The sequence below is a fragment of the Hippichthys cyanospilos genome, chromosome 8 (assembly GCF_059441005.1).
Source record: "Hippichthys cyanospilos isolate Australia breed blue-spotted pipefish chromosome 8, RoL_Hcya_1.0, whole genome shotgun sequence".
Classification (NCBI taxonomy): domain Eukaryota; kingdom Metazoa; phylum Chordata; class Actinopteri; order Syngnathiformes; family Syngnathidae; genus Hippichthys; species Hippichthys cyanospilos.
The window spans coordinates 1,090,448-1,116,754 of record NC_142376.1 but is presented as its reverse complement, the minus strand read 5'-3'; the positions used below and the strand labels follow the sequence as shown (position 1 = coordinate 1,116,754).

Below are 26,307 nucleotides of genomic sequence, written 5' to 3'. Positions count from 1 at the left end.
GATGATCGCTCTACTAAGAAAAAAAAAAACAAACTTCTCAAATCCTTTACATCTGCATGCTGACCGCTGTACACTTTTGCTAGCCCCGCTGTTAAGCCAAAGGGTAAGCAGAGCTGCATTGAATTTTTTGGGACGCACACAGTGACAGAGGAATATTCTGAAGAAAGCATGTCACTTGCACACCAATCTGCATGTGAAGCGTTTTTTAATGGTGAAAAAACATTTGTATAATTGTCTCCTTTAAGAATGATCCTCATTTTCCGTGAGCAAAAGTGCACCGGGAGGCAGGACGTCTAATTAAGTTGCTCCTCCTGTGCAAGCTCTGAGGCTCTCTCTGCATGAGTGAGCGTAGATAATGAGAAGCTGGCAGCGAGGAAAGCGAGTGAGAACAATGGTGCAGAAGCATCACACTGTCTCTGACACGTCCATTCATCAAAGTCTCAAGAAGTGAGCAAAAACATCAGAGTTCAGTAGTTGGAAACACACTGGTGTCAGTTTGGTCAGAGCCGAAATGAGGAGTCGTGAAAATAGGGAGGCTCGGGAAGCCGCGGCCAGATGGACTTGCTTCAAAATTTTGGAGCCGAACACCCACTGGGCCAGGGGATCTCAAACTTTTTGAAGTCGGGGAAGATCCCACCCTGGAAAGAAAAAAGAACGTGTCCGAAAATCGGCGTACTTGTCCTTGTGTGTGTATGATTAGTACACGCGTGGCAAAGCATTCTGTGCGTCAAGGCATTCTCCAAGATATTTTGTTGGGGTAGGGCTTTGGCAGACCCCACTTTTTAGGCCGGGGTCTCAAGCAGACAGCCGCTTCTGTCCGCAAATGGGTTTAATCCGGCCCGCGAGATGATTCTGTAAAGGCATTAGAGTTGGCTTTTATGGCCCAAAAATAAGATCTGTTTTCGTCATCCATTCTTGATTATTGCAATCCCAAAACTTTTCAATGGAAGAAATGAACCAAACAAATTTTTATTTCAAGGTTTTACTAATTAAAATAAATCCCTGTGGAAAATAATCAGATGAAAAAAAAGAATACCGATTGAAAATCAAATTGCATAGCTTGTGAATAAGGTACCGATGAGGATTGTCCACTTAATTGTCCATTTTTAGCTTGTAAAAGGTGAATACTTAATAATTAAATAACAACAATGAAATAACATAAAAAAAAAAAACGAATTTGATAACTAAATGGTTTATCACGTATATCTAATATGTTTAAAAACACATTTTTCTACTTGTTATCGAGTGCAAACGACATCAGCCGTGATCAGGGCTGATGAAATGACCAATCAAGGCTCTCCCGTTGCGCAAGTTGAGTTTGCAGTAATGATTCCGTCCGCGGCACTTAAGTCTTTAATCCTCGTCAGGCGGGACGGAATGTCCATTAACCTTCCTGATTGAAGGTTATCAAAAAGCTGTGGCGGACTGCGAGGACGCTCGCTTCTTTTTACTAAACGCTGAGAAGAATCGAGAGGCATGGAGGTAAGATGTCTCTCATTTCTCGCTGTTGTTCAGCGTATCGAGATTCCATCTCATTTGATGTTTTATAGCGGCGGTACGAGTGCACCTGGGGGTACGCGAAGGCATTTAGGGAGTGCGTTCGATTTGAACGGGGCTCCCCCTAATTAGCGTTTTTAGTGTTGTGTCAGGAAGAGGACGGTTTTCTTGTCAAATTAAGAGCACATTTATTGGAACGTAAAGCAACTTTTGACTACATTGTGTTTGGGACACTCCTTTGCAAAATGTTCAATGTTCCATTTTTATTCTCAGTATTCTCTTTTTAAAACTCATTCAATGCCAGAGACGCATTTTCACGTTTTTTTTTTAAGACTCCGGACATTAAATCCCACATGCTGAAGTATTAAATTGATTAAATCCCAGACATTTAAGCATGAAATTGATACTTAGGTATCTGGGATTGAACGTCCGGACTCTTAAAAAACATGAAAATACATCCCCGGCATTGAATGAGTTAAGTAAGAACTTTCATTTGAATGTTTTCGACTTCTGACTTTTTGAATTCTAAGAATAAAGTTTATAAAGAGTTACCGCCTTTAATTAAACGCCTTTAATTTTTGAATTGAAAAACTTCTACCTTGCATTTCCCGACCAAGAGCCAATCAGAGAACGCGTGCAAATTGTTTCGCACCCATTGGTTACTTGAAAGAGTGACATCCTTGCGGTGGAAATGCAATTCTAGCTACGGCCCTGGATTTTCAAAGAATCCATTTTTCGAAGAGGTATGTGTTTGCCTGGCTACATTTTCCATCATATGTACCTCCCAAAAAAAATAAAAAAGCCAACATATGCCAGGCCTGTTCCATTTGGAGGACTGCGCGGCTTCCTCGGGATCAATAATTCAATCAATATAATTCATTTTCCATCCAAACAATGCTGAGTCACAAATTAGGGAGCCAATTTACAAAATCCTTTTCAATTCGGCGCCGTCTATTCAGCCAGCGGAGCGCCGCCAAATGGCGGCTGAGGCCCATTCCAGGTGGAAGCAGCAATATCGAAATGCTTCCGTGCGGCGCATCTAGCAGATGAAAAGCTTCACCGCCGTCATTTTTTATTGCCGCTGGAGTTAATCAAGCGTGTGGCGCCGGCCGGCAGACCATCACAAAGTCCTTGTGCGGGGAAATCTCGGGAAAGCGCCACTTTAAAGTCGGAATTCTCAAAAGTCAATTCAATAAATCAACGAATTCTGAAGTGTTTCATCTCAGATTTCTGACTGGGGAGAATTCTGAGGATTGAGTCAAAATTCCAACTTTATTCTCTTTAAAGTCAGAATCCTCACAAGAACACGTGAGTGGAATTTACGCAGACGCGCAAAGCGTCTTCATATGGGGCAAATGTGGATATTGCGTAATCAATGAGAATCTCAGCTGTTTGTCGTCATCGGCAGAGCGTGGTTGCTTTTGATTGTTTTGCCGACGGGTGACGGCAATTCAAATGGATTTTCCTTCTGATTACCTGCTGCCAATTGATTGATTGATTGATTGATTTGAATCGTTGCCTGCAGGCGAAGAACGCCGTTGAATTCTTTCCTTGTTAGCCACAAGAATTCTCCTCTTGTTGTCCGCCAGTGACTACTTTATTTATTTATTTTGTTGTCGTGTGTGTGATGACACCGGTGGCCGGCGCTCCTCTGCATTTGAAGCTTACTGAGCGCCGGCGTAGTAGCGCTTGCCACTGAAAGACTTGCTGACCGGAGCCTCTTGCTTCATTTCATTCTTTGTTACGCCCAAAATGTCGACGGCTTGCACACTGAAGCGTAAAATGAAAACAACACCATAACTACGCACTCAATATTTATTACAAGTGCATTGCTCAGAAAATTGATTTTTTTGTGGGGAGGGTTGAAAATTGAAAAATAGCCCATCCAGCAGACATTTCTGCTACTTTTGTCACTCCCAGGTCAATATGTTTGATAAGTGTAAATTCTGACGGGTTTTTAAATGATATACTGTGGTGCCTTGAGATAAGAGCTTGATTTATCCCCTTTGAAATGAATGAGATGACATTCATCCGTAAAAACCCCATCAAATAACAATATGTTGGCTATGTATGTGTATGTGTGTGTGTATGTATATATATATATATATATATATATATATATATATATATATATATATATATATATATATATATACAGAGAGAGAGAGAGAGAGAGAGAGAGAGAGAGAGAGAGAGAGAGGCTATTAGAGTACTGTTATTCATTATATTGCCTATCAACATGTGTTGCTGCACCGCCTGTGTTCAATCTGCTACTGATGCTATTTCATGTGAGCATTGAGCTGACTGAAGGCCTACGCGCTTGGATTTTCGTTCTCTTTTTATGGAGATTTTGACAGTTGAACTGGCGGTGGCGATAAACAACGAAAAGAAATAGATTAGCGCAACACGTCACCCCCCCTTTAACTGCCAAAAGGCCGGCAGGAACCTCCGAGCGCGGCGGCATCTGAAATTTGGCCGTTGAAGTGGGACTCCGGTGCGGAGTTGTGATTTACAGGACGGGAGCGCGGGATAATGATGGACGAGGCGTCTTTTTCCGCCGGGCCGCTTCTGCTCTTGGCGTAACGCGAGGCCGAGCTCAGGTGAAGAAGTTACTGCGGCTTGGCTGCACCACTTTGCTGAGTGGCAAAAGACAAGAAACGGGCGTCGCATACTCATTGGAAGGCAGGAAATGAGCGCAAAAAAGGAGCCACAACATCAACCGTTACTACAGTAGATGAACTTATCATATCCGTTAGTGTCTTTCGTTTTGGCTTTTTGTTTGCTTGTTCCTTGAGAAAACACGTCTTAGCGGAAAGCGGGACACTCCCGGGTTTGCTGCAGAAATACTTGGGAAAGGAGTCATTGAAGTACAACGATATATTTGACAAACTATTATGGCATTAGAAATGTAACGATGATCATTTCACTCATTTGGAGAAGTGTGCGAGGACTATCATTTGAAAGCAATTGTATTTTGGTCCTATTATTGTATTTTTCCATTGAGGAAGATTTTAATGCCGGTCATTTTAGGCTTAACGTAAAAATGAGCTTATGATGACATTGACTCATGTACAGTACACTAAGCCGCTTCAAATAAATACATGTATTTTTCAATACTAAAAAGTCAATCATTCCTGAAATATTTCCTTTCAAGAAAGCATCAAATCTAACCACTGTACTCCTGAAATTAGAATTATGATTTTTTTTTAAATAACTACAACAGGGGGATGCAGACGTGCATGCACACTTTTTTCTTTATCTTCCTCTCTTTCTCCTGTCTCTATCCCTTGCTCTCTCTGTCAAGCTGTCCGTCTCTCGCTACTTGCTCTCTCTCTTTCATTTCTCTCTCGCTCTCCCACATTTATCTCTCTCCCTATTGCGTGCCCTCTCTCTCCCTCTCTTTTTCTCTCTCCCCCATCCCTTGCTTTCTCTCTCTCAGTCTCTCAATCCGTCTCTCTTGCCCTCCCTCTCTTTCTTTTCTCTCTCTTGCGCCCCTCTCGCCCTATTGCTTGCTCTGTCGTTCTCCCTCTCTCACACGCTGTCTCCCTCTCTCTCTTTCTCTCTGTGCCTCTCTCTCTTTCTCTGCCTCCCTCCCCGTGGACCACACCCACCTCCCCATCTTCACATGAGGGATGCCTCAGTGGAACTTCATCACAGCGCCTGACGTTATGCTCAGCTGAACAAAGTCCAGCTCTGCCCAGTGTCCGCATCCAAATTGGAATTAGCCCTTGCCTGGAAGGACCCCCCCCCCCCCCCCCCCCCCCCCCATTTTTCTTCTTCTTTTCTCGTGCACCATGCGCAGAGGAAGCCAAAGGAGTCGCCACGCCGACTGCACCCCCGACGTCAGGACTCTCCCGTGAGCTCGGGGGGGGGGGGCGTCTCCGAGCATGGACCTCCGGGGTCCCAGGGGGCCGGCGGTCAGCCAGGACCTGAGGGGATTGGGGTTGGGGATTCCGGCCGCCGGCATCCCGGCCAGTAGCGTCATTTCGGCCGTGCAACAGCAGGACTACTCGGCCAGCGTTTGGCTCCGCAGGAGAGACAAATTGGAACACGTAAGTGTGGGAAAATGGAGTTCATCGCACACTAGGGGAAACACTTCTGTTGATATTTGAATTTGGCTATTTTAGCTTGGAGCTGGCGTTGGATGTAGGCCAAGAAACTTGATATAACCAGCATAGGCATCGGGATACTCCAGTCCTATTCAAAAAGTTGGGGGATTCAAGGAGATATCGCTTTGAACTACTTTCAGTATTATAGGGCGCGTAGAATAGAAGCTACGATAGCGGCCGGGCTTGTGTCTAAAGAAAGTGTCGGCAAAACAATTAGCTAATTCTGTCAAACTTTATTAATAGAAAATGCCAAGATGAATATTGAAAGTTTAAAAAATATAAAAGAATGAAATTATGATTCAATTAAATATGAAACTTATTGGTGGTTTCATAACTAACTATCTGGCGGTTTTTGCCCTTGTCCCCATAAGGGCTGCTTCAAAATTAAAGCATATCGAAATTTCAAACAGGCTGCTGAAAAAATTGTGATTGTAAAAAATACATTTATAACTGAAATGCAGAAGTAATTGTTGAAATAAATTTACATAAATTCATATTAAAAAAATAAAAACCCCAGGTTCATGCACTGTATAAACCGCATCAGATTATAGGGCGCAGTCAGCTTTTGAAAAAATTGAATGCTTTTAGGTGCGCATTATAGTGCAGAAAATGCAGTATCTGTTTTTCAATTTTATTATTTTTTTTAAGTATTTGCTTTTATTTAAAACGTTTCTTTTTTTTTTCAAACAGCATGGTTACAGTAAGATCATGCCTGACTGAACATGCCTACAGGTCAAGAAAGAACAGCAGCACTGACATATTTTCAACATAACACTGACACACTTGGACCGTTAAAAGACTGTACCAACACAACAGTAACATTCCTGTTTGTGGTTCCTAGTGGAGAGTGTCCCCTGGTGGCGACTAAAATAGCAGTTCAAGCTCAATATCAAAACACTGACAGCATCTTTTTCTGTTTCGCTTTGTTTCCTGGGAGATTGCCCCCTGGTGGCCAGTATAAAAAAAAACTACAGACAAGCCCCACTGGACTATAAGCCACAAGGTTCAAAGCGTCAGGAAAAAAGCAATTTACAGTAATAATCAATTTATCTCGGTATATAACTATCACTATGTTTTGTATTATCAGTCTGCGTGTGTTGCTCCACCATATGTGTCCAAATACTTGCTGCATAAAGGGCACTGATTGTATTTATTAGCTCATGGACGGCATTATGCATTGATTCTTAGCACGCTACACCTTTTTTCTCGCCTCGCTTTCAACAAGCAAGAGAACAGGAGGCTTTAGTTCCACTGAGGATCGGTGATTGCGGCTAAATAATCGCAAAGTGCCACCCAGCGCCTGCAGCTAGAGAATAGATGTGAAACGGAGGTTGCGTACTAAATTTTTGATGTTGGAAGGGAGCCGGGGCGCATCCGCAAACTTGACGTGACCGACGAGCTTTCTCGGGCGCTGCCGCCTGCCGATTCCCACGCAATGTTGCTTTGGCACCCGTGGATCCCCGGGCAAGTCTTATTAGCAAAATGCTTGCTAAGGCCGTGCGCACACACACACACACACACACACACACACACACACACACACAGGAAAGACATGCAATTAGCTGAGAGATGTACGCAGGTGTCATGTGTGCTCAGAGCAGCCAAATGGATCGTGGGTAACAATATCCGTATGGATTCTCCATTACTTGGCGGTTTATTGCCATTGTCTGCGGCTTTCTTAGTAGATTACACAGGACGCTCGGCTTGAAATGCGCGGCGGAGCCTCAGTGGGATTTGGCCTTGCGAAATTTGCTTGGATCGAAAATAATAAGAAAAATCAACCTTGTGTATCTGAAAAAATGCGAGTGACATCACTAGTGAAATTGTAATGAAACACTTTGTTTTGGAATGAAAGCTGGCTATACACATATACACACATTTATATTATTTATATTAAACAGGCTGCTAAGCTTCAAACGTGCACTATGAAAGACGTCCACTAGAGGGAGCCATTGCCAAATGTTAAGTCTGCATTTTCTGAGGGTTGCTTGGTTGCGATGTTTTCTTTCACTCACACACTGCAAATCAGTTTCATTTTTATGAATATATTTTTCAGGGGACTACATCTGGATCTTTGTGTCTGTTTAGTGAAAAGTATTCGGACAACGCCTCAACAGCCAAAGCTTGTTTGATGCTCCATCTTTAATCAGCAAAAGAAAGCAACAAAAAGCTAAAAGAAAACTGAACATTAAAATTCGCCCTTCTCTTGAAACAAGAAATAAGCGGTTCGAAGATACTTTACATATTCAAATGTACTAAATATTAGAGAAAAAAAGATTATATTCGAGGCTTTATTGCATTTTTTCCACAAACTAAAAGCTGTATTTGTATTTTTACGAGAGGAAATGAATTCAAATCCTTCAATCTTCTTTTCACAAAAGAGCGCCCCCTAAGGTGCAAGGCTATCAAAGCATGACTCTGCATCTGCACTGCAATTGAATGTGGACGCATGAAAAAGAATCTCAAAGACCACACGGCAGCGTGCAGCATCTTGAAGAGCGAGCGGAAGGAAACCGGAGATCTTCGAGTGTGTGCCTTTGAATATTTGCTGACACCCTTAAAAAAAAAAGTGCAAAAACAATAGGCTCCATCAGGCAAACCTTTCTGATGTTGCACCTGCACTTGTGAGCAAATGTAGCCTACGTGTGAGTGTGTGTGAGGGCAGGGCAAGTCAGCATCACACAAGCAAACACACACACACACAGCATAAGGATACAATAAGAGGAGACAAGAGGGAAGCAAGAGCCGGACCGTCTATTTATTCTCCAATTCCCTCCTACTTTCACCGTCCATGAGGGAGAAGCCAGAGAAATGTGAGCTTTCTATTACGCCGAGGTGGGGAGCGAGACAGGGAGGGAGGGGCGGAGGAAGGATGGGAGGAGGAAGCGGGAGACTTAGAAAGAGCTGGACCAACACACCATGCGCACACACGCCAGAAGAAGCGCAAGGCAAGAACAAATGAAGAAAGTGATGCCATGCGGACAGACAGAAAGACAGACAGACAGAAAGATATACAGATAGACAGGCAGACAGACAGACAGACAGACAGACAGACAGACAGATAGATAGATAGATAGATAGATAGATAGATAGATAGATAGATAGATAGATAGATAGATAGATAGACAGACAGACAGACAGACAGACAGACAGACTTCCTTTCATCAGCTACAAGCGAAGGATGCATCATGAAGGTGAGATTTTCCAACTAAACTGACTCGAACATGAGCGCTTCTTGAATGCGGCGGTTCTCAAAACGGGGGTACATGCACCCCCACGAGGGGTACATGAAGTCACTTTAAAGGTGTGTGAGATTTCGTCAGGCTTTCTGCAGGCAACAGCGCATTTGATGTGATGTTTTTTAATGCCGTGACAAGAACAGTGGAGTCTTCTTTTCAAGTTGAGAACAAATGGAATGGAACATGAAGCAAATTGTGGCTGGATTGCGTTATACGGAATCCTGCGCAAAATGGTTGGTTATGAGTGAGGCAATTTGGTTTGAGGGAGTACTCAGCTGGAAAAATATTTCACCGGAGATACATAATTGAAAACTAGTCGATAAGAACTACTTTAGGGGTGCATGAGATCTCAAATTGGTTCTAATTCTAACTCCTGGGGGAAATTTTGACCCCTCAGGCTTTTAAGATGTTTTTGATGCGTGATATTGAAGGAAAAGCATGCAAAAAAAATAAAGATGAGGAGGCTAACATATTGCATGGATTGGGATGTTTTGCGAATGCTGTGACAGGAACAGTGCATTTTTTTGTCAGAGTTGGGTTTTTTTGATGTGCGAGAGGATTTTTTGGTGACATAAGTTTTTGAGGAGAGAGGGGGCGGGCAGGGAGACACTAAGACATTTTTTTCTAGTGAGTGTCAAGGAGTTTTTTCGGCGGGTGTGTTTTTTTTTCCTTTTTCAAAGTGTGAGAGTGTTGGTGGTTGTGAGAGTTTGTTTTTTGTTTTGTTTTGTTTTTGTGCAAGTTTTTTTTGCAAGTGTGTGTGAGTAATTTAGGTTGGTGTGTTTTTTTTGGGGGGGGGGTTCTTTTTTGCATATATAAAAGCACTTTGTACGTTGAAAGCAAGTTAAGTTTTCCTCGCGATTGGTTTGACACGAAGAAGCGTGAGCGTCCGTCAAAATCCGTCTGCCGGGAGAGCCGTTCTAGCCATGGCGATGAGAGAGGTGGGAAAGATCCTTTTGTAATTCCGTTCACACACACACCCTTGATAACGCTCAGTCGTGGACACGCGCAAACACGGGAGATGGCACAATGAAGTGAGCGGCGGCTGGAACACCTGAAACAGTGTCCATGGCAACCAGACGACTGCACCATGCGAAAAATACATCAAAAGACATATTCAAGATCAAAATGTACCGCGGGTTTGTTTACGTCCAGGAGCACAACTGGGCAAAGGCCGACATCATTTTCAGCAACTTACGGAAAAATCAAATCAGCGGCGCGCAAAGCGGGGGCCCAAGGGCCGAGGCCGACCGCCTCCTGTCAGATTCAGCTAGCTTAAACACGACGGAAGACAAAGGGCTTTTACTCTTGAGGATGCGCACCTTTCCAGATCCCCTACTGTTCTGTATACACATCCCGTCCACCCCTCGTTTCTTCGTTAGGGCCGGCCCTAGTTACAAAACCGCTTGCTGCCCTGAAAGGTTAGGGGATACATTATGGCGGCAAGCGAACATCGGTTTCTGATAGCCGGGGATGTAAGTGGGAGTCCAGACACTATCAGTCCATGCAATCACTGCTAGCTTCTTAGCGACCCACCCACCCCATACTGTTCCCCCCTGTGATTAGGTCAAGGTGCCTGCTGAATTATGTGAATTATGTATTAAATGTACTTGAAAAGCAATAATAAAATAACGTAAATAATAATAATGTGTTGCTTTTCAAACTGGTAATTACAATATGAAGTGATAGTTTGATCGCTTCTCGTGTGACTGCCGAGGAAACTGCTCTACTGCCGCCATGGAGTAGTTGGCTCACAAATCAAAAATATAGACAACTAGAAGGCTGGAGGAAATTGCTTGTCCTGACATATTTTTAGATGCGATTGCGCGCGCACACACACACACACAAGTACACACACATTTGGGGTCACAAATGACTTCAGGGAAGAAACTAAAATGTTATATAGTCAACCTCGTAAAAAAGTGAACTTGCATATTTATGTTGCACATCAGGTGACACGGCGGAGAAGTGTTTAACACATGCGCCTCACACTTTTGGAATTCTGGGTTTGAAGCTCAACATGTACCTCGTTTTGCCATATTGCACTTTTCTTTCACATCACGGCTGATGGGATTCATCATTCAAACATTTGCTGTCACCTCGAGGAGCATTTTTTTTTCGATTGATGCTGCACGCGGGCAAAAAACAGAACATTAAGAATAGAAAGCTCCACACGTTCAACGAAGGCAGGCGGCCTTCGCGTGGACAAGTAATCGATGGCGACGCTCTCCGCTCCTGCGCTCGTTTGTTGGACTAGTATCACTCCATGTTCTCTCTTCTATAATTTCATGGTCGAGCACGTATCGTTCCCGCCGATATCGGTTAGTACGATGGAGAAGGTTATTTCAGGACATGTTGGCACTGCGGGGCTTACTGCTCCATTCCGATTTCTTTGTGAGGTTGTTGTCATTTGCTAATAAATGCAATGTGCATGTGACCTGTGTGTCAACGGCCCAAAACTGTCACGCGTGCGAGTTGAGGCCGCCAGCGTGCCTAACATGAGTGTTTAGGGAAGTAACTGGCCGTGTTGAAAGAAGACAAACAGACAGAGAGAGAGAGAGAGAGAGAGAGAGGGAGAGACGGATGGAGAAAGAGGGAGGAAAGACACGGAAAGAGTAAAAGAGAGAGAGAGAGGAGGAAAAAGGAGGAGAGACAGCGAGGGAGAGGTAAAGAGGAAAAGTGAGCCAGAGAGACAGGTGGGGAGAGAGGGAGAGAGAGACTGAGAGAGAGGGAGTGACAGAGAGAGAGGAAGAGAGAAACAGAGGGAGAGATGGAGAGAGAAAAACAAGACAGAGGGCGAGAGAGACAAACGGAGAGGGATGGAGAGAAAGGGCGAGAGAAATAGCGAGAGGAGGGAGAAATTGAGAGAGGGAGAAAGAAGGAGAAAGGGAAAGAGAGAGAGAAAGGAGGGAGAGAGAGATTTGAAAAAAAAAAAGCAGTTGAATTTGAAGCTTCAGCATTTGTGAATTTGCCTGACTATGTGTGAGGGGCGGAGCTTCCAACAGGAAAAAAAAAAGCACCAGAATTGTGGGAAGAAGGAAATATCAAAGGGAAACAGCCGTGTGGAAAGCAATGGCGGGGAAAGGAAAGGCCTTACCGCTTTGTGCTGATTTGTAGCTCGCTCGTCTCCGGCCGGAATTGGAGCTGATGCGGTGACGGCTCTGCGTGTGCGTGTGCGTGTGCGTTTGCTTGCATCCGTCAGCGCCGTCCACATCAATTTCCCCCGGCCGCCAAACGGACTGTCCCGCAAGCGGCAGGGCTGCAAATTGAAATCGTAAATGACACTTTTAAGCATCGCAACAAACAGGTTGCCCCCTCGCGCAAACGCCGCATCAAGTCCGCGCGCGCCGGAGCGGCGGGGGGCGCTGCAGAGCCCACAGAGTTGTTATTCTTTTAAAACGCCATCACAAATGTGAAAAACACTCAATTAACAGCGCAGGCCATTTTTAAAGCCATCCCTTATCCTAATACTTGAAAAAAAAAGAATCAAAATGATCAGAATCGTGAGGATGAAATGGAAGGAATCCAAACAAATCAAAATGATCAAAACCGTGAGGATGAAATGGAAGCATTTGGACAATTTGGAGTTGAGAACAATTTCCCAAAACGATGACTCAATCATGAAAATAACCGTCCACCGAATTGATCGTCATTTAGTCGTGCATTGATTGATCAATTTTGACAAGGCGCTCTCGGAAAACGCGGACGGCAAATGCCAGTGGAACGCTTGCTGAAGGAAATGCATGGGATGTGAACCGGATTGCCGGCGTGCACACGCGCGCGCGCGCACACAAGCGCAAAGATGCCGGCTCAGCAAATTGCACGCTTGACAGCCTTTTGCGACGTTTTCCCGTCACTCAATACCTACCTCGGGGATTGGCTTTTCCTGCGTGTCTGCACGCGGCCATTTCTTCTTGAACCCCTGCGCAGTACGGCGTCCGATCCTTTGAACAAGGCATTCCATATTAAAGCAGTGACGGTAGGGAGCTGAAATTTCACCCAGATGTTGACAACATGTTCAATGTGACACGAGCAGGAGCGTGCCACCCCTTGGCAAAAATACTGCCAGGACGATGTGGAAAACCCCAAAATAGTCCAAACACAGCGCTTTTTTGTCCAATCCTTCGATCTTTATATCAAAGCTTCTAGGAAGCTGAGATTTCACCCAGATGGTGACAACATGTCAAAATACAACATGACACAACCACACAACGGGGACCGGGCCATTCCTTGGCTAAAATAATGCCAGAATGATGTGGAAATCCCATAAAAGGAATTTCATTTCAAAAGGAAAGCATTGAAAGAAGACACTAGGTGGGTGAAATTTCACCCAGATTGAGAGAACCAGTCAAAGTTCAACATGGCACCACCACAACGAGGGCGGGCTAAAATACTGAAGAATGATGTGGAAGACCCAAAAATAATCCAAATAATGCACAAGGGTTTAATTCTTGTGCGATATTTTCTCCAATCTCTTCAACTTTACATCAAAGGCATTTCACATCAAAGAGAAAGCATTGAAAGGTAACACTTGGGAGCTGAAATTTTACCCAGATGATGAAAACATGTCAAAGTCCAATATGACACAAAACATTCTTGTGCGGCATTTTCACCAATTCTTTGATCTTAAAAAACGGACGGTAAAATGTTGCACATTCCCACGTCGGACGCGGGCGCAGACGCGTGGTGTGGGGAGTAGCGGGAGGGGCGGATGGGCCAAAGCAAACGTGCCTTCAGGCGTGTCTCGGGGGCCGTTTGGGACGCTCCATTTACTGCTGGCGAAATGGATCGGGGCCCCGTGGGAGACACCCAATAAGAAGCCACGGCGTAGAAAGCCGCTAAAAGACAGCCTGACGACATTTGAGCCACAGCAGCTCGCCGCGGCGCTTTAAGTAAATGAGGGGCTGGAACTGCCACATTTTAACTCATTCAGTGCCAACGACGTACTTTCACATTTTTTTTAAAGACATTCAATCCCATCCTTAATATCATTTAATTATCATATTATATATATATATATATATATATATATATATATATATATATATATGTATATTTTTTTTCCAAACCAAGAGCACCATCTGGTGGAGTAAAGCAATAACACAGGTGTTTGATGAAGCTTCATTTTGCCATCACTATTTGAACCTTGACTGTATTATTATACAGAATTCTATTTTTACTTCTTAATTTTTGTTGAATTAATAATTTCATTCATCATTACTTAATTATTACTGATTATTACATGTTCAATAATAATGAGTTTTTAATCGAGGTTTTCTATTTTGTAGTCTCAGCAGAAGTGCATCGTGGTTTTCGCCCTGCTGTGCTGCTTCGCCGTGCTGGTGGCGCTCATCTTCTCGGCCGTGGACGTTTGGGGCGAGGACGAGGACGGCATCACCGAGGACAACTGTAGCCGGGACTGCGGGTGCCAATACATGAGCTTATTTCCTTTGTTTTGTCCCCCCAGGAAATGAAGACTGGCATTTTTTTTTTTTAAAGCGCACGGTCAGCTTTCGAAAAAATTCCAAGTTTTATAGGCGTGACTTATAGTGCGCAAAATACGGTACTTGATTCTACGCGTTGCCCTTTGCATGATTTGTGCTCAACTTTCTGGTGTCCTCAAGCGGAGACGGGTGGCTCAAACAGCTTGGCGTCAAAGCAATTTGTCCTAACTTGGAGAGGTACGCGAGGCGCCACGTCGTTGGCGACTCGGAAGCGGGCCGGGCGATAGGTGAAGTGGCGGCCTGACACCTTTTTTAATGAGCCGCGCGGAGCCTTACTAGAGCTGCGACTCCGATCCGTCATCGCGGATTTTTTACTTGGATCTACCATATGCCAAAGGTGGGCAGTACGTCGGTAAAAAAATGATGTTAAATATTTGTACTTACGGTTTGAAAAATACAATGTCGTATAAAGACCGCTTTGATGAGCTCTTTTTCTTTTGCTATTATCGTTTCTTGACGTTGTAAAATCGTAGTTTTTTTTTTTTTTTTTTTCGTTGCCGGTGCCAGGCGCGGCTGGTTGGCCAAAGCGCTCCTTTTTTGGCCCGAGGCTCGCGACGGATATGCCGAGTCGAGCCGATCTCGCCGAGCGGCCGTCACGAGGCGCGAACGCCGTCCGACCTTTGGCCGCATCCCAAAACGCGAAGGCGCTTGGCTTCCGCCGGCAATTTCCAAGCCGGCGAGGGTCGGCGGGCGCCGCGGCAGGAAACCAAGCGGACGGAGGGCCAATGTGCCCTTCGGTCAGCGAAGCGGCCCCCCGCCGGGCGCGCTCGTTCTCGTGTACGGTCAATGACGAATCATGATTAGACGGGCCTCCACAGGGGGTCTGCCACAGGCTGCTGCCATTCCACGTCTAACGCAAATCCATTCGCAACACACGCATCTGGACACAGAAAGCTTTGCCTTTACACACACACACAAGGACACCGGGTTCCGGGTTTTTTTTCTTTGTAGGGCGGGAACCTTCATGTCATTAGACAATAATGAATCAAATCAAAAGAGAGGGTTCAGAGAGGCTGCTTTAGCGCGCGGTAAAATTGTACCGAGTGCACTCCTCCTCCGTTCTCCTCATGCATGAGCTGATAAAGAATGCCGTATAGTTTCTCACAAATGTCGAACAGCCGAAGCTGACAATAAAACAGCTGAAAATGACAAAACAAACGGATTGGCTCTTCAACCCTCGAACGGTTGGACTACGAAATTCTGGATGAAAAAAAAAATCCTTGCATTTGCAGGTTATCAGGAGCACAAATAAAAAAAAAAAAAACATCAATGAAAAAATACCAACAACTGCGGTATTGTCTTTGATCACATGATTCCCATTCCCCTGCGGGCGCTAAACTGGCTGCAGGTGTACTGCGTCATCATTTTACCACAGCCCCCGACGGTTTAAATGCACGCGTTATTTATTGGTGTGTGCAGCTAATGTAGCAGCATCAAGTTAGCGGCGCTGTTGTTTTGCACTGCACCTTGTTTCTCACTTCTTGCTGACATGTTGTAATGGCATCTACTGCTGATGCCAGCGCATTAGCTTTCAATTAAAAGCTACGCGCGCGCAATAATATACGATGATGTCTTCGAATGTTTCCTGGCGGTTGCCAGTGACCGCGCCTCGATGTTCCTTATTGACTCAAGATAATACCGCGGCGAGTCGGATTCTTGTGGGCGGTGTCCGCGAGCCGGCACGCGATCGGTTCTTATCGCGGACCCCTTAGGAAAAATGACATCCTCACCATTTGGCCCACAGAGTCGCGGTGGTGGAGAACATTCCGGAAGACGTGTCCTTCTCCGACGGCGGCGCGTCCCACCTCCCGCTCTCGGCGGGACTTTTGGGCCTCCTGGATCGGGCCGTCCGCGTGGTGGAGATCGTTTCCCCGCTCTGGCTCCTCAACTCCTCCGAGTACGAGTCCAGCTTCCAGCCTGCTGCAAGACAGGTAGACGTCCCATCAAAACAAAAAAAAATCTTCACAACTGATAAAACTCATTTGGGGCTTTTTTGGTCCGATTTCAAATTCATGTCACGCAGCGACAAACCATCATTATAACTCAATCTTTGTACTGTCACAACCCAGAGATGTCAACATAAAATGGCGGAGACATTTTAGCGGCATTTTCTCAATCTGGTCTCACGCAGGTCTCAAAGAAGTCTCAGAGACTTGCTGGAGACTTTGAAAAGTCTACCCAAAAATCGATCGAGTCTCCAACAGACATCTCCTGACCCGAGCTGTTACCGGGTCGTCGTCTCGTCTCCTGTCTGTGAGACGGGCCCTTCAGATTTCGAGTTTTAGTGCTTATAATTAGGAAAATTCCAAATGAAAATTTTTTCAGGAAAAGAGGCTGTCCTAGCTCTTGTTTTGCGTTGTGTTGTTTTGGCTACGTTAAACCTGCTACTCATTTCTGCGTTGCGATCTGACTTACTTGGCCTGAGAGGTTCTGACACACACACACACACACACACACACACACACTCACTCACGTAGAGTGCAGTATATCAGAATCAGGACTAATAACATCTAAAGGCTGTTCATTAGAAGCTAATGGCTCCTCCTCGGAGGCCTCGCTGCAACAAAAGCTAATGGCCTGTAGAAACACAGCTAGGCCAGTGTGTGTGTGCGCGAGTGCGCGAGAGTGTGTGTGTTCTCTGTATGTTTGTAAAGATCAGCGAGCGTTTTCTGATTGATGAGCTGCATTAACTAACTGTTAAGCTTGCAAAATTGCTGAAAATGCTGCGCATTCAGCGGGTTACACAACAACAAGCTCATAAATTTGAAGCATTTTCTCTCCATTGAGCTCAAAGTGGTCAAAATTACAACAATTGAATGGATGGAAAGATGGGATCCTTTTGAGTTGTGGGGTGTGTTCAAAGTCATTTGTACACCGTGATTTTGTTTGTTTTTTTTCAGCCAAGTACCTACCTAACTAGATGGGAAAATTCGTGTGCTTTCCTGCTTGTCACTACATGTGTCAATACTTTCTTTTTTAATTTCTGGCTCGTCTGCTGGAAAAATGTCACCAACGACGTTTGGTACTAGATTTACTAACATAAAAGAATAAACGGTCGTGGAAAAGTGTCCCAATAACACGATAGAGCAATGAGTTTCTTCATGTTCCAATTCATCTGCTCTTGATCTAAAAAGAAACATTTAGCTTCTCCTGTCATGTCACAAATTCGATTTGCTGATACCTGCAGAAACTCTGTTAACATCTCACTCAAGTTTCTTCATGTACCCCCATTTGAGAACCACTGTCGTGTGTATGTGTGGGCCTGACAGGGAAGACTTCTGCTGTCCAAGCTGCTGGCGCTCAAGTCCAAGAAAATCCAGCTCAAGGTCTCAAGCGGGATGGTGGACTCGGCGGAGCTCAAGACACTCGCCAGACATGGTCAGCACTCAGGTTCTCGCGGTGCATCTCCACCGCAAGTCAAGCTTTCCGTGTTGGGCAGTAGGCAAGTTTGGCATGGGTTGTTAGTGGAGAGACCCATTCTGTTTTAAGGGTAGAGTAAAATGGCTTTGAACCGGGATCATACTTTTTATATATAGCCTTTAAACATTCTATTTAAAAGAAGTTCGACTCTTCTAGGATGGTCAATTACCGTATTGTCCGCACTAAAAGGCGCATCGGATTGTTCAATGAACGGCCTATTTTAAAACCGTTTTCCACCGCGTTATAAGACGCATAGAATAGAAGCCACAGTAGCGTCATGCATTCACTGGATGGAGCTGCGCTAAAGGGAATGTCGAAATGCACGTGTTTTATGCGCCGTATAAGGCGCATGGAATCATAAGGCGCAATGTCAGCTTTTGAGAAAATTCCAGGCTTTTTGGCGCCTTACAGTGCGGAAAATACGGTAGTCAGCATATCGTCAGGCAGCAAAGGGCGCGCTTTCATCTTGCGGAGGGCGGGCGGGGTTATCCTCTGACTCGGGGCGTGTGTGCTTGCAGGCGCCGAGGTGCACTATGTGAACACAACGGCGCTGACGAAAGGTCGGCTGCACTCGTCCTTCTGGGTGGTGGACAGGAGACACCTGTACATCGGCAGCGGCGCCATGGACTGGAGATCGCTGGCCACAGTTATCTAATACACTCTTCGCACCTTCTCAACGTGTTTGATTAATGCATGTCGTACTAATGGGGGGCGGGGGAGGGGGGGGTCAAACCCTACTTTGCAGATTTCACACGTCTCGGGGGTTTTCCGGTCCGGATTAACCATGAAAAAGGAGGGAGCGCAGTATTGCAAATAATTTGGCGGCGACTCCCAATTTGGGGGTTCCCCATTTGAGAAGAACGGCTTCAGCACGTAACTTTGATCCGGTGTGTGACTGTGCTCACCAGAGGAAGGAGCTGGGTGTTTTGGTGTACAACTGCAGCTGTCTGGCTCTGGACCTCCACAGGGTGTTCAACGTCTACTGGGGACTTCAGTACAAGGACTTTATCCCCTCCTTCTGGTCCAAACGTCTCTTCGCGCTCTTCAACAAGGACGCGCCTCTGGAGCTCACCTTGAACAGCAGCAAGGCCCGGGCCTACGTTTCTGTAAGGCCGAGCTCACGAGCCCCTTGGCCGCCACTGACGGCTATAGACGTCCGTAGGAGTTTCTCGGGAACCCTTACCCATTTATTTATTGACATCTTGAATGCTCTCCACGCTAATAGTGAGATAGAAGATGAGAGCACAGCTGCTTCCAGCAGAAGTCGCAGCAAACTGAGTTTGAATCCGGGTCACCAATTGCAACGGGGTCTCTGGAACCTTTGTCCGCTTCTTTTATCGTTGACGCTAATAGTAATTGCCGGAAGACCGCACGATATCTCCTTAATTACGCAGCACACGCTAGAGGGGTGAGCACAAAGCTGTGGAGCCGGATCGGGCTCAATGCGGAAGAGGGTCCGACTTATCGCAGCCTTATTCCGCGGACGGCTCGGGAGATTTACCGCGTGACCGAGTTGTTTGTCGCGTTCGCAGACCTCCCCGGACGCTTTCATCCCCAAAGACCGAAGCGGGGACCTGGAAGCCATTTGGTGGGTCATCAAGGACGCCCGGCGTTTTGTGTACATCTCCGTCACAGACTACTTGCCCCTGCTCAATACCAGCGTTTACAGGTCAGAGCATTGACGCCGACTACTCCCCGTTACTCCCTGTCCCAGTGGAGACCCCCCGCTCCATATAAACCCTGCGCGCGTGCGGTCCAAGGTACTGGTCTCGTATCGACGGCTTTCTGCGGGAGGCTCTGATCCTGAGGAGGGTGCGCGTGCGTCTGCTGATAAGCTGCTGGGAAAACACGCATCCGCTCACGTTCAACTTTGTCTGGTCTCTGAGGAGTCTGTGCATGGAGCAGGCCAACTGCTCGCTCGAAGCTGTGAGTTGAATTGCTGACTTTTACCGTCTTTGCGGGGACCTCTTCCACTTGGGGGGGGGGAACGTTTTGGTGGCGCCCACCAGCTAGGGGGTTAAATCTTGCTTTTACAGTATGGCTTTCAATTGGATCTTGCTTGAGGTTAGGGTATGGGTTAGGTGCTAGGAAATGCGCTGACAGAAAACACCTTGGATCTGTGTGTGTGTATGCAGAAGTTCTTCAATCCCAGAGTGCAGCGGGATGGCAGTCTGCGAGGGATCAACCACAACAGGTTCATGGTGACAGACAGAGCCGTTTATTTAGGTACGGGCTTGGACCACGTCCCTTTTCTTTTCTAGGCGAAAAAAATCAAATCAGGTTTTTTCACACTAACATATCAGATTAAGTTAAGAAATTCTTTGACATAGTATATAGTCAGTATATCTAATGTCCTTCTGTTTTATTTAAACAATATAGTCTTTCTTTTCCAACTAAAGTAAATTAATTAGAATTACTAAATCGCTTTGGTGCAGGGTCACTTTTTTGTTGTTGTCGTACATCCAACACTAGATGGCAGTGGCGCTCACAAATTTCTTTCCTGCCGTACTGCGGCCGTGTAATTGCGCATCCACTGCAGTAGATGGCAGAAGCGCGTTTTTATTTCAGACAAATGGATGCACTTGAAATGGCAGTTTGCGTTCCAGTAGGGGGCTCTCCCCTCGCCGCTGACTGAAGTTCTTTTGTCACGTGAAGGAAAATGCTGGTTTTGTGACCCGACAGGTAACCTGGACTGGGTGGGCGACGAGTTCACCTGCAACGCGGGCGTCGGCCTGGTCATCAGCCAGCCCGAGGCCGCCGAGGACCGGAAGAACGCCACGGTGGTGGAGCAGCTCCGGGCCGCCTTTGAGAGGGACTGGTTTTCCGGCCACGCCCGCTCCCTTCAGGCCAACAAGATCCCCGTGTGCAGCAAGCGGCAGATGAACGGGGCGGCGCCGGCCAAAGACGCGCAGCTGAGCGGGGGGCCCGCCGGGGACCGTCCCGACGAGGACGGGGCGACGGCCGCCCGGGAGGGGCCGCGAGACGGCCGTCTTCAGGAGTCGGCGGCGCAAACGAAAAGGACTGAGCGGGAGGGGCCGGCGGAGGGAAACGGGCGTTCGCCCCCCGGCGGGGACGTCTTCAGTCAACCCCTGTAGCGTTTCCGCGCAACCCAAGTGGCCGCCTTGCGGGCCAGTCCAGCTACGAGACGCGCGGACGAACGCGGGTTGGACATCAACGCTCCTCTCGTGTCCTTAGCGGGCTACGGTCTCTCTCGCGTGCAAGTAGCATGTCCTCGGACGTGGTTTCTGTCCGGGTACTCCGGCAATCAACTCATTGATGACGCCAAATCGGGGGAGCTTTCAATCGTGCCGTTCCATACAAACTTTTTTTTTCCGGACCGATAACAGCACCCGACACCGGGGTGTTCACCGATACCACTAGCGGTTCTGACGCACAATAAACAATGACAGATTTGTAATTTTTTTAAAAACACTTACCCGCACCAAATAGGGCTGGGCGATTGCTAATTAAGTACTGAAGCAATCAATAAATATCTAGCGGTACTAACCAATTAACTTTGATTCTGAATGAATTATAATCGAGTTCCAATCGATTACTTCAGCTAAATGGGTACAAAGGCCATCAATTACTTTATGTACGAAAGTAATTACTCTGTACCAAAGTACTAACTTTAGTACTTCTTTGTTTTTTAGTAAAAAACATTTACAGACAATCCTTAAGCCAAATATTTGAAAGAAAAAAAATCTGCCTAATTTTGGCCAAAAATAATCCTAATACTAAAATGTACCTTTACATACTCAAAGCATTTACAACAATTGCACAAGTAAGACCGCTATCTTTATTTATTCCTGATAAATTGATATCATAACCATGTATCCGTTGAATGTGTATCCTAAATATATTTTGATAAGCTCATTTCACTGAAAATAAGCAAATATCAATTTTTATACCTATACGTACTTGTACTTATGTACTTCCACATTATGCAAGGATTTGTCTTGGATGAACTCTTTACACACAACCTAAAGTCACAGTTTGTTAGAAGATATCAAGAAATAAATCCTGCATTTGGAGTGAATGTATTTTGCAGCTTTTGAAGCTGCGAATGTGAATTTTCGGCCTACCTTTTTTTGCTGAAACGTTTTATTTGAGCATGATGGCCGGTGCCCGCCCGCCTGCCTGGCTTGCCTTCACTTGTGCACTGTCCACAAACCGCCTTTACGGTCACAAAACAGCAAACTGTACCTTTAAAGCACAAGACAAACGCCTCTTTAGTTTCATGCACGCATGCGCAGGAATTCAGGGGTCCCCAACCGCCGGTCCGTGGATCGACTGGTACCAGGTCGCACCTGAAAAGATGTTTTGGAACCGATTTAGTTTAGCCTTCGGTTCGTTCATTTGCGCTCTCTTTGGCTCGATCTTTGTTTTTTGGCGCCGCCTCTGGTTGCTGTTGATATTGCATTTTGTAGTGAGGAAAGACGGCGCGGCTCCAGTTGAGAGCAGAGCGCACCGGTCCGCGATGAAAATCTCAAGCTTTGACTATAAAAAGGTTGGGGACCCCTGCGCTGGATAACACAATTGATTGCTGCATTTTTACCGTTAATAAAAAAAAAAAAATAATAATACTTTTGTTTTGGTGTCCTGTGTCAAGTGGTTTTCTATCTTTTCTTCAATGATCTACCTCCCTTGATTATTTTTTTAGCCATGTCCCCCCTCGACAAATTTCATCACTGACAATGCAAATAAATTTGAACAAAGGCATACAAGGATTTGCAAAAGAGTCACACAAACACATTTTAGCAATCAATTTGCCCTTGATTAGAAAAGAAAATGCACTGTTCCAGGTGCGACATTAACCCCTGGGGGAGATGTTGAGCCAAATCTGGCTTTTTGATGTTTTTGATGTGAAGTGCCCCAGGTCCTCCAAGGGGTACTCGTACCCCTGTTTGAGAACCACAACATTAAAGAAGCACACGATTACGGAAATCATTTCCGGTTGGAATTTGTGAGGTTTGAGCGGGAAGCACTCTAAAGATGTTGAAATGGCGTCACCTGGTGTACATTTGCTGTTACCGCAGCAAGATATTCCAGTGGGAACGTCCGCAAAAATCACACACGTTTCAATGTCCTGTCCTCCAGAGGGAAGAGTTGTCTTGGTTCGAACGGTCGCCGTCACCGTCGGGGAAAAGCCCCCGGGCTACCTCTCCAAGACAATCACCAGTTCGCAGTGCTCAGTGTGCGGGAACATGTCCACGGGCACGGCTAAGCTTGGGGAAAAAGCGTCCCCTGCGAGTTTCCTCTTTAGGTCTGGGGCGCAGCAAAGTTCCATAAAGTTCCTCATGGCCTCCCCGTCCGGCTTGCAGGACACGTAGACCAGACGGCGGACGGCCGGCTGGTTACGCAATGCCCGTATCACTCTGTGATGGAGGCCCGCGCGGGCGGGGTTGGCCACCACCGCCGGGCGTCCGTCCTCCGAAGTCAAGCGGGACACCAGGCCGGGGAGGACGGCCTCGGCTTTCCCCGCCACGAATTGGCAATTGTCCAGCCGATTGAGGGCCGCGTTGTGCCTGGCGTCTTCCGCCGCCTGCTCTAGGAGCTCCACGCCGACGAGGCGGCGTACCCTGGGGGACGCCGTGATGCCCATGGCGCCCGTCCCGCAGCACACGTCCAGCAGGATCCCCGACCCGTCCTCAGAATCGGGGAAGCACAAGTCTCGAACGGCGTCGTACAGCACCTCGGCCGCGCTCCGGTTCACCTGGAAGAACGCGTCCGGGGAGATGCGGAAGACGAAGCCCAGTATCTGCCAATCGCGGGAAGCGGTCAGGAACACGTGACTGGACTTTTTCAAGCTAGCTAACCGACGGGCGGAAAACCAACGGCTTGGTCGGGCGCTCCGATCCAGCCTGCGGTGATACGACTAACTGCCATTTCTCTTTTCAAATGAATTATTTTTCTGCCACTAGAGGGTGCAATTTTGACCATTTGCCACAACTTTTGGCTCCTTAACTTGGAAGAGCCTTAACACAAAAACTGCTTGGAAGTTTCGGGTTCTTTCATTTGACATCATAGGGTACTAATAAGAATTAAAACTCCACATGATAAGTGGTGAGCCTAGCTTGGAGCTTTTTTTTTTATTTCTTGCAGGTTTATTATCCCGGGAACTTGAAGCAAGTTTTTTTTTTTGTTTGTTTGTTTGTTTCATTGTTTAGCTGGCCGTTCAGACCGAAGTCACGTGACAAAAGATCGGATATGGATCGGGTTCAGGACCACATACCCAAATGGCCTGGATTGCACTTGAAATTCATCGAATCTGAGTTGTTCAAACTGCCATTAAAAGATCAGAAACAGGTTGCAAAAAAAAAAATCTGAATTTTGTCACTTGTGGCTGCTGTGTGAATGTAGCCCGGGTGTTAAGAGGCCCAACAACAAGTCGTTTATTCACAATTTAAAAAAAAATAAAATAATCACTCTATCATAAATTGCATTGTGGAATTACCTGCTCATAAAGGTGCGTCCGGCCGTACAGGAGCTGGTAGGGCGATTCCTGGTGCGTGCATCGGGTCATGGTGCTCTCCTGGAAGTAAAGCGAGTCCAGCTCGCAAGCCGAGCCGGCGCCCGCCGAGAAAAACTGGGCCAAGTCTTCCTTGTGGGCCGCCACCTCCTCCCGGGTGAGCTTCTGCGGGTGGAAATAAACCAGGGCCATGGTGTGTCCCGCCGAGTTGGTCCTCACCGTCACCTCTCTCCAGTGCCCCCCCTGGTGGAAGAGGAGGCAAGGATCCAGGCGAGAGCGGCGCACGAAGTCCTGGTAGCACCTGGCCACCTGTTTCAAGAGACGGCGCGTTTGACACCGACATTCCAGATTCCAGCTGAGACAGAGACAAACTACTGGGAAATTCAAAGTCATCTGACCAATAGGGTTACGCTTAGCATGGGATTTCGTGAAGGCCCTCTAGGGGTACTTGACATTTTCAAATATAGTTTAAAAGTAGCTTCAAGGCAAAAATCCTTATACAATAATTATTAAATGATGAGAATATTTCAGTGAAACACACTGTAACTTCATACAAGTTATTTTATAATAAGGATGCTATTTGTTTTCATGATCATATACTGTACATCCATTCTCACCCATATATGAAAGGTTTGAACCAAACTGTCATTGCCAGACAGAAAACTATGTAAAATTGAGGTACCATAAATATTGAATTATAAAGCGCACTGTCTTTTAAACCACAAAAACAAAAACCAAACAGTAAATCGAAAACATTTTTTGGCATTAACATGCCTTGCATGTATAGAAATAAATTCAGGATAATACAGACACGCTTAAATTGTTAGAATAATGCACCAACACAACAATAACACGCTTGTTTTTTTTACTGGAGAAGACTGCCCCCTGGTGGCTATTTAAAAAAATGCAAATATGCCGCATTGCACTATAAGCGGCAGCTTTCAAAGCATGAGAAAAAGATGTCTTATATTCCAAAATTTATGGTAATGCTTTTTATAAGTTTTTTTAATTAGATCCCAAAGGAGGATGTTTTATGTTGATAATCATTTTGTGCAAATTCCCCACTCATTTTTTGTTGATATTTCCAACTTGCTCAAGGGAGCCAACTGTTTCAAAATGACTGGGAAAAAAAAGTTAGGAACCACTGAGAAAAGTAAAAGAAGGAAAAAAAGAGTCTACTTGTCAGTTGCCAGGCAAGTTTTAGACGGACATGTAGATAACGCTGTTACGTTGGAATACAAAGCCAAACTTAAGTGTCTAATCGTGTAGCTGCTATGACGCTAGCTGACCACCAGATGGCACCAGCGTGGCGTCGAGGCTTCGACTCTGTTTTTGCAGTTTCTCAAGGCTGACCTGTTTGTGTTTGTCCGGCATGTTGACCAGGTGGTCTCCGTTGACGCACACGATGTTCCCGTCCTTGCCCTTGCCCACGTAAAAGCCAACCGTCTTGGGGTTGCCGTCCACTCCCCTGTTGACGGAGAACGTGGACTTGTTTCGGTAAGCGTCCCGAACCGGGGACGGCAGGATTGGCAGGACCGGGAACGCGAGCTTCCCTCCGGGGCAAAGCCGCTCCAGGATCTTCTCCTGCTGTTTTTGCTTGACTTGGAGTTGCTCGTCATAAGTGAGCCTCCACAGGGGGGTGACCACGGAGGCCAGCCGGTCCTCCCAGGACTGATCCGAAGCCCACGCGGGCTTCTTCCGTCTCTTACTCTTGACGGGTGGGCGTGTTGCGTCTTGAGAAGAAAAAAAACGACGGTTCTCGAACCGAGGACGCGCAAGAACCCGTCTACTAAGAACGAATGCCCTACAGTAAGCCATTTGAACTCTCAAAAGATGACGCAGTTCATGTTGACGTGCGTCACAGCGGGGCAACAACTTCTCGGCTGCTAATGTAAGCGCTGAACGGGAGCTGTCGCACAGTGATGACGTAAGAGGGGGGCCGGCAATGGTAAGTGATGCTGTGAATAACCGGGTGTGAAGCCCATTTCCTTTTCGAAACCTTTGACGCACACGCGCAAGCTGGATTTGAATTGATGACAAAGATTTATGAATGAATGAATTGTCTTTGA

General features: G+C 46.2%; 2 protein-coding genes across 7 annotated transcripts; one reads left to right on the top strand and one right to left on the bottom strand.

The window, feature by feature from the left end:
• Positions 1-192: 192 nt before the first annotated feature.
• On the bottom strand, positions 193-26,144 carry trmt2b (tRNA methyltransferase 2B). Of its 5 annotated transcripts, XR_015866335.1 has the most exons (7): positions 25,592-26,144; positions 24,224-24,547; positions 21,852-23,527; positions 16,077-16,266; positions 12,711-12,786; positions 11,940-12,101; positions 193-638 (listed from the first exon to the last, which is right to left on the bottom strand). XR_015866335.1 is itself a non-coding variant. In XM_088420846.1 (3 exons), exons 1-3 carry the CDS (start codon positions 26,054-26,056, stop codon positions 22,925-22,927), a joined length of 1,392 nt encoding a protein of 463 aa, XP_088276972.1. In that variant the 5' UTR covers positions 26,057-26,144; the 3' UTR covers positions 21,543-22,924. The 5 variants fall into 5 exon arrangements, 2 of the variants coding, with proteins under 2 accessions (XP_088276972.1, XP_088276973.1); XR_015866334.1 differs by lacking the exon at positions 12,711-12,786; XR_015866336.1 differs by lacking the exons at positions 193-638; positions 11,940-12,101; positions 12,711-12,786 and adding an exon at positions 15,143-15,226.
• LOC148419765 (inactive phospholipase D5-like) lies at positions 5,328-21,839 on the top strand. 2 transcript variants are annotated; one of them, XM_088420844.1, is made up of 10 exons: positions 5,328-5,549; positions 14,131-14,267; positions 16,091-16,277; positions 17,616-17,724; positions 18,285-18,412; positions 18,675-18,872; positions 19,299-19,435; positions 19,527-19,692; positions 19,902-19,992; positions 20,449-21,839. In XM_088420844.1, exons 1-10 carry the CDS (start codon positions 5,385-5,387, stop codon positions 20,859-20,861), a joined length of 1,731 nt encoding a protein of 576 aa, XP_088276970.1. In that variant the 5' UTR covers positions 5,328-5,384; the 3' UTR covers positions 20,862-21,839. The 2 variants fall into 2 exon arrangements, with proteins under 2 accessions (XP_088276970.1, XP_088276971.1); XM_088420845.1 differs by lacking the exon at positions 5,328-5,549 and adding an exon at positions 8,506-8,800.
• Positions 26,145-26,307: the final 163 nt, after the last annotated feature.